Source organism: Phlebotomus papatasi, chromosome 1 (assembly GCF_024763615.1).
Source record: "Phlebotomus papatasi isolate M1 chromosome 1, Ppap_2.1, whole genome shotgun sequence".
Taxonomy (NCBI): Eukaryota; Metazoa; Arthropoda; class Insecta; order Diptera; family Psychodidae; genus Phlebotomus; species Phlebotomus papatasi.
The window spans coordinates 39,025,403-39,044,528 of NC_077222.1; the positions used below are offsets into that span (position 1 = coordinate 39,025,403).

Sequence of the window (19,126 nt, forward strand, 5' to 3'; positions counted from 1 at the left end):
TTATTGCAAAAAAGGCTTTTAACAGTTTGATCAACATAATATGTTTTACGCTATTTGAAAGTTTCAAAATTAGTTTTTTAGACTAAAAACAGGCGAAAGCAAGATTTATCATTCATTTTTGTGCAAAATTTGTGAAATTTTGTGAATTTCATAAAATATACATGTAATATATTTTTCAGTTTTAATATATTTTTCTTTTTTAAGAAAAATTTGCCATTTTTTTATTTAAGAAAGATTTTTCATTTTATCGAGAGCGCTAGGAAAAACGGCTTGAAACGGTCGGTAGATTAGGTGTTAAATCTTAAAAAACTTGTTGTAATACAAGGAGCGTCATTATAGTCTTTGGGTATAAGAAATCTTTATTTTTATTGACAGTAAATATTAAAATTAAATCTTTAAGCTTCCTTTGCAGAGTTGACGGGATGATCTATATCTATATATCATTGCATAAAACGACAAGGGTTGTATTATTATTCATTTTATTTTTAAAATGAGTATAAATCAGAAATTAAATTTATCGACTATGTACAAAATGATTTTTGTGGAACGTTGAAGATTTTGTAAGAAAGTTACTGATTCTTTAAGTTTTCTAGTAAACTTACGGCTTTCAGTTTTCAATGAACTAGTTTTGACTTCATTTTTTTTAAAAGTAATTCAGCAAAAATTTAAAGGATTTTGACATTTTTTTTCTATTCAAACTTTAATGTAGTAGGATTCTATACGTTCCTGAATAACATCTATCAAATCTCCAGGATTTTTTGGTCTGAAACGAGCAATATTCTGGCTAGTCATGTACTGAAGACGATGAAGTTTTAGAAAAAAAAAATAATCGCGTATTCAATAGAGGACAGTGTCCATGCTTTGTACGATCCTAAGCTTCGTAATGACTATTTTTTTCCTATGTTTCTCAATAAATGTGTCTTCGCAATATATTTTAAAAACTGGGAACTTACCCTTAATTTTTAAATTGAAAAGAAAATTTTGGAAAAGGGAAAATAAAGAATTTTTCATTTTATTTGCAACCGATGATTGTGTTAGATCAATTTTTGTAAAAAAAAAAATTATATTGAACAGGATTAATTATTTTACTGATAAAACCTAAGTTTTACTGACCAAATCTGATTTTTTACTGATTGTTTTTTTTTCATTTTTAATTGGATAAATAATTTTCAAGGAAAAAATCGTAAATCAGTAATTTTGAAATTTTCAAGTTTATTAGGTTCACAAAATACAAGTCAAGAATTTCAAATTTAATTGTCAATCAGATAAATACACCCTTATTAGGAAAAAATATCTCAAATGGATATTGTTAACATGTTTCTTCGCATTTCAGATCCAAACTCACAAAGTGGAGGTGAAGGCGCAGAGTAAGATTGGATCACTGGATAATATGAAACACAAACCAGGTGGAGGTGATAAGAAAATCTTCGATGATAAGGACTACTTGAGGAGTATTGAACATCCCATTACTCCAACTCCACCGACCCAGGTAAAAGATGAATGTGCCCAATAAGCATTCACTTCTTTCTTTCTTTCCCACAAAATCTCCTTCAAAGTTTATTATTTGCTAACACACGGAGAAGAGATTGTCTATTTTTTGGCAAAAATAACACCAACCACACAAAATTAATGCCCCGCTCCCCAGTCCAAAAGTATTATTTTTGGGGAGAGTGAGATTGTAGTTAGAATGTTTAAAAAAAAAGAAGTAAATGATGGACAATGTGCGCAATTGAGACTTTTTTAATGTAATTTTGAATGGCTGTTTTGGCTGAGAAGACACATACACTTATTTCTCAATAAATTATCTAGCAATAATCAAGGGAATTTTATTACTGTAAGCATAATTGAATTTACTTTTGTATTAGTGTATGACAAAACACCAAACTAACTTCTTTTATTATGTCTTGATCATTATTATTTTGTGAGAGAAGACGCACCTTTTTGTATCAATAACTTATATAATTATATTAATTCTAGGACTATGTGTACACTTTTTACTAAATTTGGTCAAAGACAAAAAAGCGTAAATATTATGTAGAAACAATCTATAATGAATTCCACACGCTGTAAAAGCAAGTAAAAGTATCTTTTTGCAAATTAGGTGAGATTTTTATTGATTTATTTCAGTTTGATTTGATTTTTTTTAAATCGGTTTTATACTTTATTCTTTTCATTCATTTCTAATTTAAAATTTTGTTTGACTAAAACTTTTCCTTTAATTTCCTTTGTTGGTCTTTTTTCGGCGATATTGAATCTTACTGAAACTTTTTTAATTAAAAAAAAATTTAAGGAGATAGTATTTAAATTTATGATAAGCTCCACTCATACATTTTTGCGGACCTTTCAGAAAAATGGCGTAATTTATTTGTGAGAGGGGCGTAGTACGTTGTTATGCTTTTTTGTACAATCTGCGGAGGAGATAAAAGAGAACCACGCATAAGAAAAATAAACCACGCCTAGAACTTTTTTTCTCGATATAAATGAGGGTTTTTCATACCAAGAATATATTAGTACCAGAAGCACTTTTTAATTAAAAAAGATATGGCAAAGCATTTCAGCTTTGCAGAATGGTCGAACTCACGAGATAGAGCTCTCCATGAATTAGTTTTCCGCATGATCTTTTGGTGCTTACTTGTCTACTAGAGATCAAATTGATTCATAAATCACAAAAGCATTTGAAAATAAAAAAATCTGTACTTAACCGATTCATTACGAATAAAGACCGATGCAGCCGGTTTCGAAATTTCAATACCTGTTCAAAAAATCCAAATTTAACCAAATCGGTTAAAAAATGAACCCTCCAAAGTGATTGACCTTTGACATTCAATAATTTAAAATGGCGAATTTTCCGGTCATAGGAATGTTTGGACGAAATGTTCGCCTGGACTACCTCAAAAATATATCCGAAAATTATTGAAAAAGCTTGGGCGAATTTTGAGAAAAATCAGAAGAAAAACATAGTTTTCAGGGGATGGGTGGGGGAAGAGAAGACAAAACACCTCTGGAGATATTGTTTTTTTATTGTGGGTCACCGAAGATCGTAAGCCGATATCTTTTACCGTTTAAGTTCCAGGACGGTGACAAGTTGAAAAAAAAGATGATTACACAACTGCTCTTTCTTTGTGTTCGAGCAGTAACTATTTTGTAAATATTTTTATCATTTATAAAATAAATAGAGATGTTAGTTAAAGTTTTAAAGTTTTTTGGGAAAATTTATAAAGAAATATTTAAATCTAGCAATTTAATTGTCTTTATTCAGTTGCATAGTATCTTTTTCGTGGGAGGAGCTTAAAGAATCTTTTCAGATTATAATGACTGAGGTAGTGTTTCTAAAAATATGCTAAAATATCCATTTCTAATTGAAAAAAAATCAATAAATAGCAATTTGACTTAAAATTTATAATAATTTATATATCTATTAAGTTGATCATTGCACTTGAAAGGGGCGTGTCCTCAAAAAGTTTTGGGAGGAGCTTACTTATGAGTTTACATACTATCTTCCTGTTAAAGAAATGAAAAAATTAGAAAAAAGGTTAAAGTAAGATAGTCGTGTCGTGAACAATACGACGAGAGTAAGGAAGCCGAACTAACTCTATAAATTCGAAATGAACTAAGTCTTTATCTTTGGTATTTCGGAAATGTTATGTGGTTCAATTTTATTATCCTCACAAATAATTCTTAAATGCTAATTTTGTGATATATGTTTGTTTGTATTTTTGTATCACCAAAACACTTTGCACAATATTCACAGACTCCAGATCCAAATGATGCCTCCACTTTTGCAGATGATGTTTTAAACAATAAGGAGTGAAAAGATTTTAATTAACTTCTCAGTAAATTCTCAAGCAAATTTTATTCTTATCCATAGTTTTAGAACTCTTTGTATTTTTGACAGTTTATTTTGCTTTAATTTTTTGTGCATCTTGATTTAATGTTGATTTTCTATATGGCAAATGATTAACCAAAAAGAAAATACGATATGGAAGAAGGAGAATGAAATAATTTGTATTAATCATAGTGTTAGTACTATTTAATTGAATTTTAGGGTAATGGATGGAACAAAAAAAAAGAGAAATAAAGACAGAGGGAATATTGAGAGTTTCATGTACGGAGGGTAATTTAAGATAGCAATTAATTGCTTCATTTTTTTCTAGAAATTAATCAATTAACCCAGCAATTGAATTAATGGCAAAGAAATTACCGCCTTTTTGTATGAAAGAAATTTTGTGGAAATGGTTTTATAAGGCAAAATATCTTTGAGAGCTGATACTGCTAGTCACTTTTGTTGCTGCATGAATTTTGGGTTTTGTTTTTTTTTAATCATCTTAAAAAGACATTATATAAAATGTTTCATATTTTTTAGGATGTTTATTTGATAAACAGTAATTTATATTTTATTTTCTCTTCGTTACTTTTTATAGAGCACTGTACGGGTTCGCTAAAAGCATAAAAAAATAGGCCGAAATAAGAGATTTAAGGCACTATATTTCTTTTCATTATTCTTTTTTTTTAAAATCACAATGTTGACTTTTTCTCGTTTGTGCTGAAAAAAATTCTTTTGTTTTCGTGAAAATTTATGCAAGACATCAAAAAAAGAATTGTATTTAAAAGCTATCCACAACATTGTACACCATTTTAAAGTAGTTGAAGAGATAAAATTTAGAGTTAATACTTGAATTGTATTTTATAAAATGACCATTGATTGTAAGAATATTTAAAAAAAATAATTATTTTGACATCTTAATTCAGCAATAGAAAAAAAACACCATAGACATCATTTAATGATTATGAAAACTCTAATAAACTGTAGCAGCATGTTATCATACAAATATTGAAGTATATTGAGACACAAATTTGAAAAATAAACATAAATAAATCACGTAATAAAAATTTTTCTTAGAAATAATCTGTGAAGATATATTGCTATATTTACCACTTCAAAAGAAAAGTATAATAAAGATAAAATTGTTTTTAAATGTATGCCATTGGAAATTTCTTTTTCGCCTTTGGAGCTTTCATTTTTCCATTGTACTTTTGCCGTCCAGCAGTGCTTTTATCACCAAATTTTTCTTCAGCTTGTATCATTATCACATGCTCTCACAATTAGGACATCTAAATTGGGCATTTCCTCTCAGCCTGTGCAAAAATTGGATTATCAGAGATAAAAAGAAAAGCACCAAGAAATGTGGTTTGTAGTAATTTCTTTTGTATTCCAGTATATATCTTTATTCCTTTTCCCAAGTTTCCCTTTCTGCTATTGGATTATATTGATTTTCGGCGACTGTTTTTTGTCTGTTTAAAAGTGGCGTGACTTTGTGAAAATTTTCTCTATATTCCTGTAAACGTAAATAAATCAAATGCACAAGAGGGAGACTTTCCACTCAAATATTTTCTTTGCATTGATTCCTTTTGTGTCCTAACTTTTGTCACATTCGACAAATTGATGGCTCAATCAATTCATATTTTGACGGAAAGGTTTGCATAAAATACTTTATGCAAATTAGAATGGCGCAGGCGATAGCAACGAATAGTAATTATTCGATGTGTCGTGCTGTTTTGGAAATATTATTTACTATTTTCGTTATTTAAAATTTTTAAACTAATGAATATATAATTAAAACGAGTAATAACAATAACGAAAAAGCTTTTGTGAATATCAGAAAAATCGAAATAGTCCATAAAATGTTCTTTCCTTATTAGTAAAATTAGTCATAATCAAGTTTTAATATTTAGTAGACAGTTATCTAGAAAATAATGCGACTAATTCATTATACGCTTCGAATTGATCCTTGTAAATTGAATCTGTTTAGAAAATTGAAATAGTTAATTTCATCTTATTTTCATCACCGTCTAAATTGAATGACATACTACCCAAAATGATAAATTTACAAATCTTATTCTTAGTTCGTTATAAAACTTTTATGTATTTAATCGTTCTGATTCTTGAGCTTTCAGATTCTGTAGTGTAAAATAAACTTTATTTTATTTACTAAAATTAGAAATGTAGTTTCTAATACAGCCTTCAAATCTAAGTTCTAATCTAATCTAAGATTTAGCATTGTGGCTCAATTTCTTTAAAGTCGAATCAGGCAATTTTTTCTGGAAAATTTAGACACATGGCTTGATATTAAGGGCGAATGATTCCATATAGATCTTCAAAAACCACTGAAATTTCTCATTAGGATGAAAGGAACACCTTTTGACACTTTAAGAACCCGGGTCAGGACCTATTGACATCTTACTCTGTACCATTTGGAATACAAAATTTGAACATTTACCTTTATCGAAAAACGTAAATTAATGAGAAAACGTCATATTTGTTATATTTTATTAGATACGTTGAATAAATTTCCACATTTTCACAAAGGTGCCAATAAGAGGCGCTTTTGTGAAAAGAGGTGTTCTTTGACCTTATATTAGACCTTCCAAAAATAAACTTACAGGCTAAATGTCCAAATAGACTCAAACCGATCTTGAAAAATATTTATCTTGTGGAATTTGGCAGTAAAGGAATAGTTAAGGTAAATTTATTTAAAGGACCTCTAATCGATTATCCCAAGTTCTCAATGTATGACAATTTGGGACAAACTTTAACTAAAAAATTTTAAAGCTAAATATGCTAGAAGATCACAGCCTGAGACTATTTAGGCACTCAGCTTCCAGTCTAAAATTCGTATAAGTTTAGAAGTAATAAATATTTTTGATCAGTAATAAATCAAACTTGGACTAAAATGATCGGTAGAAATACTTAATTTCAATCAGCAAAATATCGTATTGGTTAATAAAAAATTGAAAATGAACAGAAATTAAACCGACAATGTCATGAATGTTTATATTTTCTTAGTTTTAGCTGATATTTTCTTTTCACGAAGAATATTCACTATTTTTAGAATTTATTAATGAGTATTTTCGTCTTATTTCAAGCAATCTTCATTTTATTATACATTTTTAAATGTTTTAAACTATGCAAGGAAAATAATTTAAGTTTAAGGGCTATTTTTGGCCTTTATATTTTACTGGTTGATTTGACCTTTACGGTTTTGACTTAAAAGTTAATAGTAAATTTTCAGTCAGTATATTTTAACAATTTTTGGTCAGAATTTTATTAAATTTTCAAATTGAAAATTAAATTAAGTTATTACAAATTTTTCAACGTTTTTCATAAATGGAGAACAAGGAAAATTGCGTTAATGTAATGAAAATTTGGAACAAATATGCTGAATACACTATCTTAAAGAAGTACTTCAACTTCTTTTGATACTTATATCAACTTTCCCAGACACAATAAGTATTTTAATTGAGTTTTTTTACTGATCGAAATACATAAATTATTTATTCATCATTTTTAATTCAATAATTTTGAATAGATAAAAACTTTCCTTAAAATTATTACTTTATATAATTAAATGATAGTTAAAAAGTCAGGAATTATTCAGTAAATCGGATAGTTTTTGATTATGAATAAAATTTATTTTTTGGTAACTGATAAAATCTGTTAATAAATTTAATAATTATTAAATTAAATAATTTAATTTTTAAATCTGTTAATAAAATATGTTAATAGCAAATAAATAGATCATTTACTGATGAAATTTGTTACGGACCGAAAACTTTAGATTTTGTTAAAAAAAAGAATCTATGAAATATTATTAATTGTTTAAGGGTTTATTAGGAAGGACATAACAATTTTGATTGTTATAGTAGTAAGTCGAAAAACTAAGATTCTTTCGAAAGAATAAATTTTTTTCAGATTAATATTTATTATTTGGCCGTGTAAGCTACCCAGCGAGAACCAAATGCAAATCGATTTCAATTTAGCTGAAAACATTTGAATTTCCAGCTAAATTCTTGGAAGCTTAAAACGAAACTCGCAAGGCAATGCCATTTCCATATATTTGGTTAATATTTTCTGATCGAGAACTGCTGACAGGTTAGCACTTTTTTGCTGATAGACTCAACAAAATAAGCTAACTGTGCTCGCTGAAGCTAAAGGCTAAAGGCTCAGCATTTCCTTTATCCCTTATTATCATACTTAATATTTTAACAGTTTGGTATTTAAAATCCGGCTTTTGTACTCTTCTCAGTAAACTCTTCACGAAAGCACAAACTTTGTTTAGTCGCTAAAAGCTGCTTATTTGTCGATTGAGGAAGTATTCACCATGTAAGAGTTGCAAATTTTTAGTGCAAGATCCAGTATTTGTGCCATTTTGCCAAGTATATCCCAGAAGTTGGAGCACGCTGAAACTGCGCCAGACTATTCCTGTGCAAAACTGCAAAAAAATTGCAACTGAATTCTAATTTGGCGAGATTTTGTATTGCAGCCTTGGCGATCGACCAGCCTGTCCACGTCAATGTCGCTTCCGGCTGAGTGTTTGGTGTTGTCTGTTACGGCAGGGTCATCCTACAATCCAAGTGTCACTTCGGCACAGAAACGTCAACGATCCGCCAAGTCCGGAAGAGTGATTCATCCTCAACCATTCCGAAACTATTAAATTCAAATTTATTTCACGCAATCAAAATCAAAATTTAATGCACGTTTTCAGCACAACCAAGGGGCTTTTCACTTAGAAAAACTCTAAATTAACAAATAATAGGGAAAACTTTCATGAAACAATCGAACAGTATTCGATAAAGAAAAGTATTAAAAATTGATATAAGAAGTTTCATTCCCTTATTACAAAATTAAATTATCGAATTAACAAAAAAAAAATTAGTAATTTTTTCCAGGTCGGTGGATTGGCAATTTTTCTAAAAATTATGGACAGAACTAATTATTATTTTAGGCATTTACATAATATTCACTTCATATAAATTCCATTTAAATCAGCGAAATTCCCTTTGCATTTTTAAATTTAAAAAATTGCATTTGGGTACAGCCAAAAGGTTCAGATTTTGATGGAAGAACGAAGAAATTTTTATTCATCTGATTATATGATTGAACCACTTTTTGCTGGGTGAAAAGTCGGAATCAGCATTTTTAGATCAGAAGCCTATTCCACCTTTAAAAATTAGAAATTTTCATCTTTAATAGACCTTTTTTCAAAAAGTATTTTTGAAAAATGTTTGACAACTATTTATTATTTATTATTTTATAAATAGTATTGAGCCTAGGTGTGACTTATTAGATAATTTACTGACAAAGGAATTCTGAATTTCGGAATTTGCTAACACTTTTTTAAACTTTTTACGATTTACGAATACCTTTTTGAGATTTTTGGGTTTTTCGAATTCTTTCTTTATCTTGTCTGGATTAATAAAAACGTTTTTGGGATTCTCGGATTTCGCAAGTAAATTCTTGATATTTATTAATTGCCGAATATATATATATTTTTTTTAGATTATTGAGTTTGCCGAATATTTCTTTGAGTTTCGCGGAATTTGCGATGTATACTTTTTTTTTTTTAGATTTTTCAGTTTGACGAATACACTTTTTTGGTATTCGATTTTAGAATTTCGCAAATAATATCTATTCTAGATATAATCTTGAGATTTTCCCAAATTTTCTTAATTTTCTTAGGATTCGCGAATATGTTTTTGGTATTCTGAGGACACACGAATACTTTTTAGGAATTTTTGGAACTCACGAATACTTTCTTCTTATATTCTTGGGATTTGTTTAGACTCTATTGGGATTATTGGACTCTGTAAAATATTTCTTAAGAAACTGTCACGTGATTTTTTAATAAGTCATCCTTTGTTCTAAGCATCAAGAGTATATTTCTAAGTTACGTTTACAAAAGTTGTAAATAGGAAGCGTATAAAACGTAAAAATAAATTCCAAAACAAAATTATGAAGAAGCTTTTTCAAAGCTTTGGAAATTATAAAATTCTTTTCAAAGTCTATCGAGTTATTCCAGCAGAAAAGGATATTTGGTTCGTAAATATTTTGTATCATTAAGTAATTTGTGTAATTCACTAATTTTTAACGGTGGAATAAGCCATAAAATTTGATTTTGCAGCTGCTTTTCCATTGCTAAAATTTCTTTTTCACCCACTTTTGACTTTAAGTTAGGTGAAAAAGATAATACACTGTAAATTTCTTTTCACATTGCCATTAAACGATCTCTTGCCATAGCTGAACCATCCACTCAAAGCACTTGGATGGATTAAATGTGATAAAAATTGAAAAATAATCCGTCCATTGAGTCAATTCCTTTCACAGGATTTAGAGAAAAACAAACCACTCATTTGTTATTAATATTTTTTATTTATTATATTGTTTCACCTTTAAATAATAATTTATAATCTAAATAAAAAAACTAAACACAGAATTAATTTTATCCAATTACAGAAAATAATTATGGCTTGTCACTGAGAAACGTAATTAATTAATTTGTAAAAAGTATCTAAAGATGTGTAAAGAAGATAACTTACAAAAAAAAATGAGATATAATTTCTTGTGTGTGATTACAGTTGTTATAGTTTGTTGATTAATAAAATTAATATCACCGGATTAACTATATTCTTTTCTTCTTTCTTTCTCTTATTCCTTTTTTGTCCTCTTCACGCAAAATGCTCGCTGTAATAAATTGACATATTCCTTGATGATTTTCATCAATTGTTTTTGTTTAAATTTGAAATGTTTTTTTTTGCTTTATTTTCACTAAAATATTTCTGTAAGTATTCTTTTGTAGGAAAAATAATTTTTGTTTTTGTATAAACTCTGAGGTTAAACTTTGAAATACAGGTGACTAGACTATTGGGATCGAAGGTGTAAGGAAAAATACTTTTAAAAAATACATGGCAATAAAAGATTTTCAATAAAAAGATTTCTTCCATCATCCTGTGCTTCTTTCGCATCTTTTTTTTGACTAAAAGAAATATACGTGCTTTGGTAGTTTTTGTCATTTCCATCTTCTCCCATGCATTAAGGAAAAAAGAAACCCAGAGAGACAGTGTACAAATTTAGTTGTTTTTTTTACTTCTTTTGTTTCTCCTCTTTCTCTTCTAAAAATACAACTATGGCGAACATGTAAAAATTTGGTTCTTTTCTTACCAAATATTCTCCATTTATTTTGCTTTACAGTTAAATCTTTTAGATAAATTTTGGTTATTTCTCAAATAATATTTTATAATAATTTTTTTTCAATTCTTTACTACTTCTACATATTCTTTTTTTTTTGTCTTAAAAACATTGTCAATATTACATTTATCATGTTAGAAGTTATATGGCTGCTCAACTCAGTCTTCGCACCAAGGAAATATACAGTGAAATTTACTGGAAAATATTGTAGATTGATTCTTGCATGATGGATTGATTAATTTAAAATAGATCTCTAAATACCTGTTATTTGTTAAGTGTAATGCCTTGCGCACAATAACTTTTGTTTTCGAAACATGTCTTTGAATATACCTAGGAGAGTGAGTGAGATGACTAGATGTAAATCTTTTCCATTCTCACTGAAATGTTAAAAAACATGTTTACGAAATAAAACTTATTTTGTGTTGGGTATAACGAGTAATGCCCAGAGCACAATAATTTTTATTTTGTAAACATATTTCTGACATTTCAGCGAGAGTGAGTGAGATCTGCATCTAGTCATCTCGCTTACTATCACAGAAAATTTTGAAAACATATTTACAAAACAAAAATTATAGTGCTCTGGACATTATAACCAGCGCACAATAACTTTTGTTTGTAAACATGTTTTCAAAATTTCCCATGAGAAGGAGCGAGATGACTAGATTTAGATCTCACTCACTCTCATTGAAAAGTCAAAAATATGTTTACTAAATAAAAGTTATTGTGCGTTGGATATAACGCACAGTAACTTTTGTTTTGTAAACATGTTTTTGACAACTCAGTGAGAGTCAATGAAGTTTTAGATTGGTTATATGAACCCGAGTGAGACCGACAGCCTAAACGTAAAATAGAAGAAGAAGAAGTCTAGATCCAGTCATTTCTTACACTCTTTATAAGTAGTTTCAAAGCTTCCTATGAGAGTAACCGAGGCGACTAGATTGAGATCTCTTATACCTAGCGCACAATGACTTGTTTATAAATATGTTTTCAAAATTTCCTATGAGAATGAGAGAGATGACTAGATCTAGATCTCACTCTCTCTCATTGAAATGTCAAAAACATATTTACTAAACAAAAGTTATTCTGCGTTGGAGATTACACTCTTATGCCCAACGCACAATAACTTTTGTTTAGTAAATATGTTTCTGATATTTAAATTAGAGTGAGTGAGATCTAGATCTAGTCATCTCGCTCATTCTCATTAAAAATTTTGAAATAAGTTTACAAATAAAAGTTATTGTGCGCTGGGCATTGCTAAAACGTCAATATGTTTACAAAACAAGTTATTATGCGTTGAATTGCATATGTGAGACAAATATATAAAGAATATTCAATCTTATTTGATATTTGCTCGACTCAATGGACTCAACTGTCAAATAGTTGTGACAAACAACAGATACAATGACATACACACGGTTTATTTTATTTTGTAAATATGATTTTAAAATTTTTATTAAGTGTGCTAGAAAATTAAAACTGGTTTGAGCTTACTGTGAATGACCCCCCTCATTTATATCCATAATTTCAAGAACATATTTACACAATAAAAAATAATTGTGCGTACTCCATCATCCATTTAGAATTCAACTATAACGCTCCAGTAAATAACACTTTGTTTCTTTTATTCTTTTGCAAAAAATCCTCATTCAAAAATTGTTAGTCTCTATAAATGCAAAACCTATTAGAGTTCCTATCACTACGAAAAACTTTGTTGTTTTCTTCTACTGACCTCATAAATAGAAAAGAAGCTGCGAAGAGGGATAATATTTTTTTTCTGTATAAAATGGTTAGAGAAAAATTTGGGTATTCTAGAATAGAAAATTAATAAATTAGTAAATGAATAAAAACATTTTTTTATCAATCAGTTCTTTTTGTTCTAAAATAAAATTGCTTCACAATTTATTTTTGTGAATATTGTTGAGATTCAATATGGATAGAAAATTTTCCATGTAAACAAGTTACTATAAAAAAAGTCTCCAATCGTTATTCTTTCTAAAAAAAAAACCTTCTTCTCAATTATGGCACTCCTTCTAACTGTTACATCGAAAAGAAGTAGAAAATTTACGAGTATATAAGTATAAAAAAGTGATATATCGTTGCTGTGATTTTGTGTTTAAGAGATGCCAAAATTGGAACATAAAATTGACATAGAGAGTGACACTGAGACGTCCGCAATTCAATTGTAAAATATCTTGGAGGAGCTCTGGCGGAGTTGAGTTGCTTCTCTTGTAAATTTGGATTAAATTTCATTTTAAATGTTTTCTCTCTTACTCTGGCTTTTTACATAACAACACATTTTCGTTGGCGTCGCTTCAGTGGCTCTGGCCTCAGAACAGCTCGTACCGCCTCATCGAATACCTTAAATGAAGATATTGGAGATGAGAAGAGGAATCTGATATTGAAAATATTGCTGATGGCGACAGATTTGGTTTATTATGTTGAAACATTTCTGGGGGAGACCCTAAATTTGAATTATTTCAGTAAACCATTTGGAGAATCAAAATGCCAAGTAAACATATTGTCTTATTTTATTTTTACCCAACGGAAGAATAACCCTCCTCATTTATTTTCAACGTGATCAGTTTCAGTTGATTTTTCTATGTTTTTCTATGTTTTTTTTTTGTGTAAAATCTATCAATATAATCATAAGGAAATAATTGAGTATATGATTGAGAAAACCATTTTCGTGCTATTAAATGTCAATTTAATATTAGAAAAAAAACATAGAAAATTCTATGAATTCCATAACATAGAGTTTGAAGCAAAACTTTGAAAACTCATTATATTTTATTATCAATAAAATCATAGAACAGAATAAACTATCACAAAAAAATATCAAATGCTATTTTTGAAAACCAAATTTTAAGTCTTTGGCGATGTTTTACGAAAACTTTCAAAGCAATTTACTCAAAAAAAATTTTTCGCTAATTAATAAATTTTCTATTTTTTTATTTGTTATTTTTCTCTTAAAAGAAAATTTGACAATTCAGAAATACGCACCTTGTTAATAAACATACATTCTAGAATTACGAATAAATTATTTGTAATCGATGTTAAGGAAAGATTTAGGTCAGATTTTAGTAAGTTATATTACGAAAATATTCCTTTTGCCATCTGTCAGTCTTTATGAAACTTTACTGTAGTGTAGTCAAGAGAGCAATATTGTGTGATACCCTTTCAGAGAAAATTATACTACAGGTTTACCATTTCTACTTGGTAAAAGTTATTTCGAATTCGTATTTAACCAAAGTGGCATTTCATTTCCATTTTTTCTGACAAAGGTTTTTAATTTCTCGGGCTTCGAGATACAATTTTTAAGTTTGTCGTTTTTTGCGATGCAAAAAGTAGGTTTCTCGGGTTTCACGATGCAAAAAGTGGGTTTCTCAGGTTTCGCGATGCAATTTTTGGGTTTCTCGGCTTTCACGATGGAAAGAGTGGATTGTTCCGGTTTCGCGTTGCAGAAATTGGGTTTCTGGCTTGGTTTCTCGAATATCGTGTTGCAAATCTTGGGTTTCTCGGGTTTCGTGATGCAAAAAGTAGGTTTTTCGGTTTTCGCGATGCAAATAGTAGGTTTATCAGGTTTCGCGATGCAATTTTTGGGTTTCTGGGCTTTCGCGATGGAAAGAGTGGGTTTCTCCGGTTTCGCGTTGCAGAAATTGGGTTTCTCGGGTTTCGTGATGCAAACCTTGGGTTTCTCGGATTTCGTGATGCAAAAAGTAGGTTTCTCGGGTTTCGCGATGCAAACAGTGGGTTTATCAGGTTTCGCGATGTAATTTTTCTGTTTCTGGGCTTTCGCGATGGAAAGAGTGGGTTTCTCTGGTTTCGCGTTGCAGAAATTGGGTTTCTCGCTTGGTTTCTCGGGTTTTGTGATACAAACCTTGGATTTCTCGGATTTCGTGATGCAAAAAGTAGGTTTCTCGGGTTTCGCGATGCAAACAGTGAATTTATCAGGTTTCGCGATGCAATTTTTGGGTTTCTCGGCTTTCGCGATGGAAAGAGTGGATTTCTCCGGTTTCGCGTTGCAGAAATTGGGTTTCTCGATTGGTTTCTCGGGTTTCGCGATGCAAAGAGTGGGTTTCTCAGGTTTCGCGATGCAATTTTAGGATTTTTCGGATTTCGCGATGGAAAGAGTGGATTTCTCGGTTTCGCGTTGCAGAAATTGGGTTTCTCGATTGGTTTCTCGGGTTTCGCGATGCAAACCATGGATTTCTCGGGTTTCGCGATGCAAACCATGGATTTCTCGGGTTTCGCGATGCAAAAAGTGGGTTTCTCGGGGTTCGCGAAGCGTTTCTTGGGCAATTGACAAGGATTTCTCAATATGAGTTACCCCCTGATTTAACCTATGTTAATTTACTAATGTCTGAATCACGTTATTTTTATTTATTCTTTGTTATGGGAAGTAAATAAAACAAGGAAGTGGTAAAATAAAAAAAAAATTAAGAGTATTTTTATCGCAATTTTTTAATAGATTTTCCTAATCAAGATTTTGACAACATTTCTGAGATCATTTATTAATTCGAAGAGAATAATTAAGTCAAGATTAATGTACAAAAATGTTATGTAGCTGCTTTTATTAAAAAAATATTTATTGGTCACAATTACCTAAAAATGACCCCTTAAAACCCCGTAAATGTCCTTGAGTATCCCAGGGAGTGAAATGTCTCAGATATTTTTGGAAAAAATCTTTGATAAACTAGAAACAATTTGTTCTTTACTAAAAGCCAAGAAAACTACGACATAACTCCCTCATGACTTGATAATTCCTAAAAACTCCGTTGTTTGTATTTATCATGCTTAATAGGCTGTGAAATTAAAAGGATTACTGTCAAAATTTGACAGTTTTTTACTCATAAAAAGTTAAGGGGTGTCTCATTTTGGGGAACTTGAGTCAATCTGGCCAGGAAAATAATTGGGAACGCGGGTAATTCATGGAGAACTCGAGAAAAACCCACTGGAAACCCAAACAATTTTCAGGCAATTCTAGGAACCGAAAGAGTGACTCTAATTGCTTATGAATTACCCCTTTCTTTTAATTTCGTGACTTTCTGTTAGTTTTGGTCGGATTATTGCAATCCCAAGTAATCTGTCATGTATACGATTTGTAAATAAAATTGATTTTTTCAATTTGTCTGTCTAATTCGCAATTTGTCATAATGTGGGCAGAGAATGAAGTAATAATGCCGCAAAATGACTAGAGTAAGAAAGATACTTTCATAAGAGGAAAATGACATAGAAAAAAAGTTTAGTCACCTGCTTGAGGCCTCGCTGGGTAAGTGCTGAACACTCCATGTATTTGACAGCCCGCACTTTGTTAGCGAGCTTCTGGCCCTGCTCCCGCTTCAGCGGCGACAGTCCCTGCTCCGCCAGGCACGTGAGGGTCTCCCGGTCGTCTCGCAGGTCAATTTTGGTGCCCACGAGGATCATGGGCGCGTCAGGGCAGTGATGCTTGATCTCTGGGTACCACTTGGACGTGACATTCTCGAAGGAGGAAGGACTGGCGACGCTGAAGCATATGAGAAATACATCCGTCTGTGGGTAGGATAGCGGACGCAGGCGATCGTAATCCTCCTGACCAGCTGTGTCCCATAACCCCAATGTCACCTGGATTCCATCCACTACCATTGGCGCTGAGTAATTGTCAAAACTAGGGAGAGGAAAACGATAAAAAGTCTTAAGGCATAAAGTTGAAATTTTCCTAATTATACCCATGAAGCAAAAACTAATCATCTTAGTAAAGTTTGAATTAAAACAAGTCAATTTTAAAATTGGCAAATTTGGCAATACTTATAAAACAAATTGTAAATAAAATAAATAACACTATAGTAGAATGAGCGAAAAGGTATAATTTTTCATTGATTTCTCAATGAAAGAGACTGAAACAGAGAAAGGCGAGTTTTTATAAATATAATAAGAATAACAAATTAATTCGGAATGCAATTTAAATTAATTTCAAGTCTTTTTCACGACGAAATCCACAAAATTACCCAGTGTTTAATAATTTCTTATTTTCATTGAATGAAGAAATCTCATTGATGAACGTGTAATTTTTGTCTTCATTTGGTATTCTCACGGAGTTTAAGGTTGTTTTTAAGGTGGGGCATCATAACAGAGGAAATCGCGCTAATAGCTTCTTATATATCGATGTTATAAATATATCTTACTTAATTGATTCTTCGTTTAATAAACTGATTCTTGATATTTCAAAATAACATTGTATCCTGGAAAATGCCATGATGAATTTTATCAACATGTTGGTTGATAAGGATAAAAGGTAGAGTCATAACAGGGTAGATAACCTTTCATAAATTGTTTTATTTAGCACTCCTACGACGTTTTGGAAATCGTATTTTAGTGATTTTGGAGAAATTCTTATAGGAGTTGAAATATGAAAGAGTTTTACGACTTGCACTTTCGGAACTTCCATTATGAGTACGGAAGGACGATCGTCGCTTGAATCAACATTTGCTGTAATTTGTCAACTAAAAAACAGATCATTAGAATTGGATATTTCTTTATTAAATTACGAGTATTTCTGTTTTACCGAGTGTGTTAGAATAATTGTTGACCCAAGGTGCGCGATATGTAATAAGTTTTACGTTGAAACTCCCCGTAAAATAATGTAATATTTGACAAATCAAAATACAAATATTGAAAAGTATCTTCACATCTCTTGAAGGTTCTGATTAAAAAGAAAACGTGCACCCAATTGACTCTCCTGACCATTTATTTTTGAGACATTCGAAAATAAATCTCTCAATGGTCATAACTCCGTTTCTAATTATCTAAATTTGATCACGTATAGCGCAAATGAAAGGTCTTATACAATACTACATCTCTTCGTAATAGAATTTTCACGCATTCCGTGTTGCAAGCACTCCAAGGTTGTTTGTTAAGAATCTCAGCTACCATAAACCTATCTGAGCTTATCACTGGTTTTACTGAAACAACGTTTCGAAGATTGTTGGCTCTTTTGTAAGGTATAAATAAAAATTAGAGTTGCAATGAAATTTAATCTGGGATTAGAGGAATACTAAGGAAGGGATGCTACAATAAGAAATCTTAAGAAATTTTTCATTAAAATATTTTTTGATACGGAGATCATTAAGATTGTCTTTTGGGGACCTTTACTTACACGGTGGGAACGTATTCGCCTGGAAAACTGTCCGTAGTGTATGAGATGAGCATGCAGGTCTTCCCTACGGTTCCATCGCCGACAACAACACACTTGATCGGTCGTCCGGATGACATCTGCAGAAAGACAAAGAGACACCCGTGAGAATCATGGGTCTGTCCCATTAGTCACGTTGCTAAAAAATGTCTTGAGGCCTTCACACGCAATGTTCGTGTCACAAATATACCCAAGAGACCTTTTAGGAGCACACGTTACTTCAACTATTACTTTTAGGGTACTCCTTCAAATCTTCCACCGGACCTACTGATTTTTCCGGTGTTCGTGAAAGGCGTGACAGAGTCGCAATAGCGATCAAAACTCGCAAATAATCTCACAAAATTCCATGCGAATTGCACAATCGGCTAAAGAGGAGACAGTCTCAGTGTAATTAAGACCAATTAATTGAGAAATGGTGGAAAACGAGGGTTTCAACTGAGAGTTGGTCGCCCCCTTTCCCAAAAAGCGCTCTCCCAAACATTGTTCATAAGCAGAAATGTCGCAGAAACTCAAACACAAATGTTCCAACTTACGCTTTTCACAAATATGCCGCACGATGAACACAAAGTGAGGTATTGCCGTGAGAAAGGTGAGGTGAAAAACAGTGAGGTATTTTACTTTGTAAAAAAGAAATAAAAACCCGCTTTCCTCCACAAATAAAATTTCACTGACATTAACACCCCAAGTGTCACGGATGGTATTATATGGCATGAAGAAAGATGCGCACTAAAGTCCATGGCGATATATCGTAGCACAAGATTTTGGTGGCGATATATCGAATCTTGGTTTTGAACTCGATGCTTTTAACGGTATTTGTGAGGCTACACTGTAAAAAATCTTGATGTAAAATGTAACACTTCACTACACAAGTGAACTACACATTTCGATCAAAATATGCTATACATGTATTAATAATTATATCAAACTATGCAAAT

General features: G+C 30.9%; 2 protein-coding genes across 12 annotated transcripts in view; one reads left to right on the forward strand and one right to left on the reverse strand.

Moving 5' to 3' along the window:
- LOC129799673 (microtubule-associated protein tau) overlaps nucleotides 1-9,171 on the forward strand; it is a 34,483-nt gene extending 25,312 nt beyond the window's left edge. For 4 of the 10 annotated variants that reach the window (XM_055843781.1, XM_055843783.1, XM_055843782.1 and 1 more), the window contains 2 exons: nucleotides 1,334-1,489; nucleotides 8,322-9,171. In XM_055843781.1, coding sequence (XP_055699756.1) covers nucleotides 1,334-1,489; nucleotides 8,322-8,492 — 327 coding nt within the window. In that variant the 3' untranslated portion in view covers nucleotides 8,493-9,171. Of the gene's footprint in view, nucleotides 1-1,333; nucleotides 1,490-1,977; nucleotides 2,102-3,751; nucleotides 4,981-8,321 lie in introns of those variants that run through there. The other 6 variants (XM_055843786.1, XM_055843787.1, XM_055843788.1 and 3 more) reach the window with 3 other exon arrangements.
- Nucleotides 9,172-10,184: 1,013 nt separating this feature from the next.
- LOC129799681 (ras-related C3 botulinum toxin substrate 1) lies at nucleotides 10,185-18,901 on the reverse strand. 2 transcript variants are annotated; one of them, XM_055843810.1, is made up of 4 exons: nucleotides 18,725-18,901; nucleotides 18,156-18,271; nucleotides 16,274-16,667; nucleotides 10,185-13,381 (listed from the first exon to the last, which is right to left on the reverse strand). In XM_055843810.1, exons 2-4 carry the CDS (start codon nucleotides 18,269-18,271, stop codon nucleotides 13,304-13,306), a joined length of 588 nt encoding a protein of 195 aa, XP_055699785.1. In that variant the 5' UTR covers nucleotides 18,725-18,901; the 3' UTR covers nucleotides 10,185-13,303. The 2 variants fall into 2 exon arrangements, with proteins under 2 accessions (XP_055699785.1, XP_055699786.1); XM_055843811.1 differs by lacking the exon at nucleotides 18,725-18,901 and adding an exon at nucleotides 18,423-18,668.
- Between the last annotated feature and the right edge of the window lie 225 nt (nucleotides 18,902-19,126).

Excerpts from the sequence above, each read along its gene's own strand:
- LOC129799681 (XM_055843810.1), bottom strand. The coding sequence starts at position 18,271 with ATGTCATCCGGACGACCGATCAAGTGTGTTGTTGTCGGCGATGGAACC. Across the intron at positions 16,668-18,155 it reads GGCGAATACGTTCCCACCGT|TTTTGACAATTACTCAGCGC; the intron begins GTAAGTAAAGGT and ends TCCTCTCCCTAG. Across the intron at positions 13,382-16,273 it reads CCCAGCGAGGCCTCAAGCAG|GTATTCGATGAGGCGGTACG; the intron begins GTGACTAAACTT and ends TCTTCATTTAAG.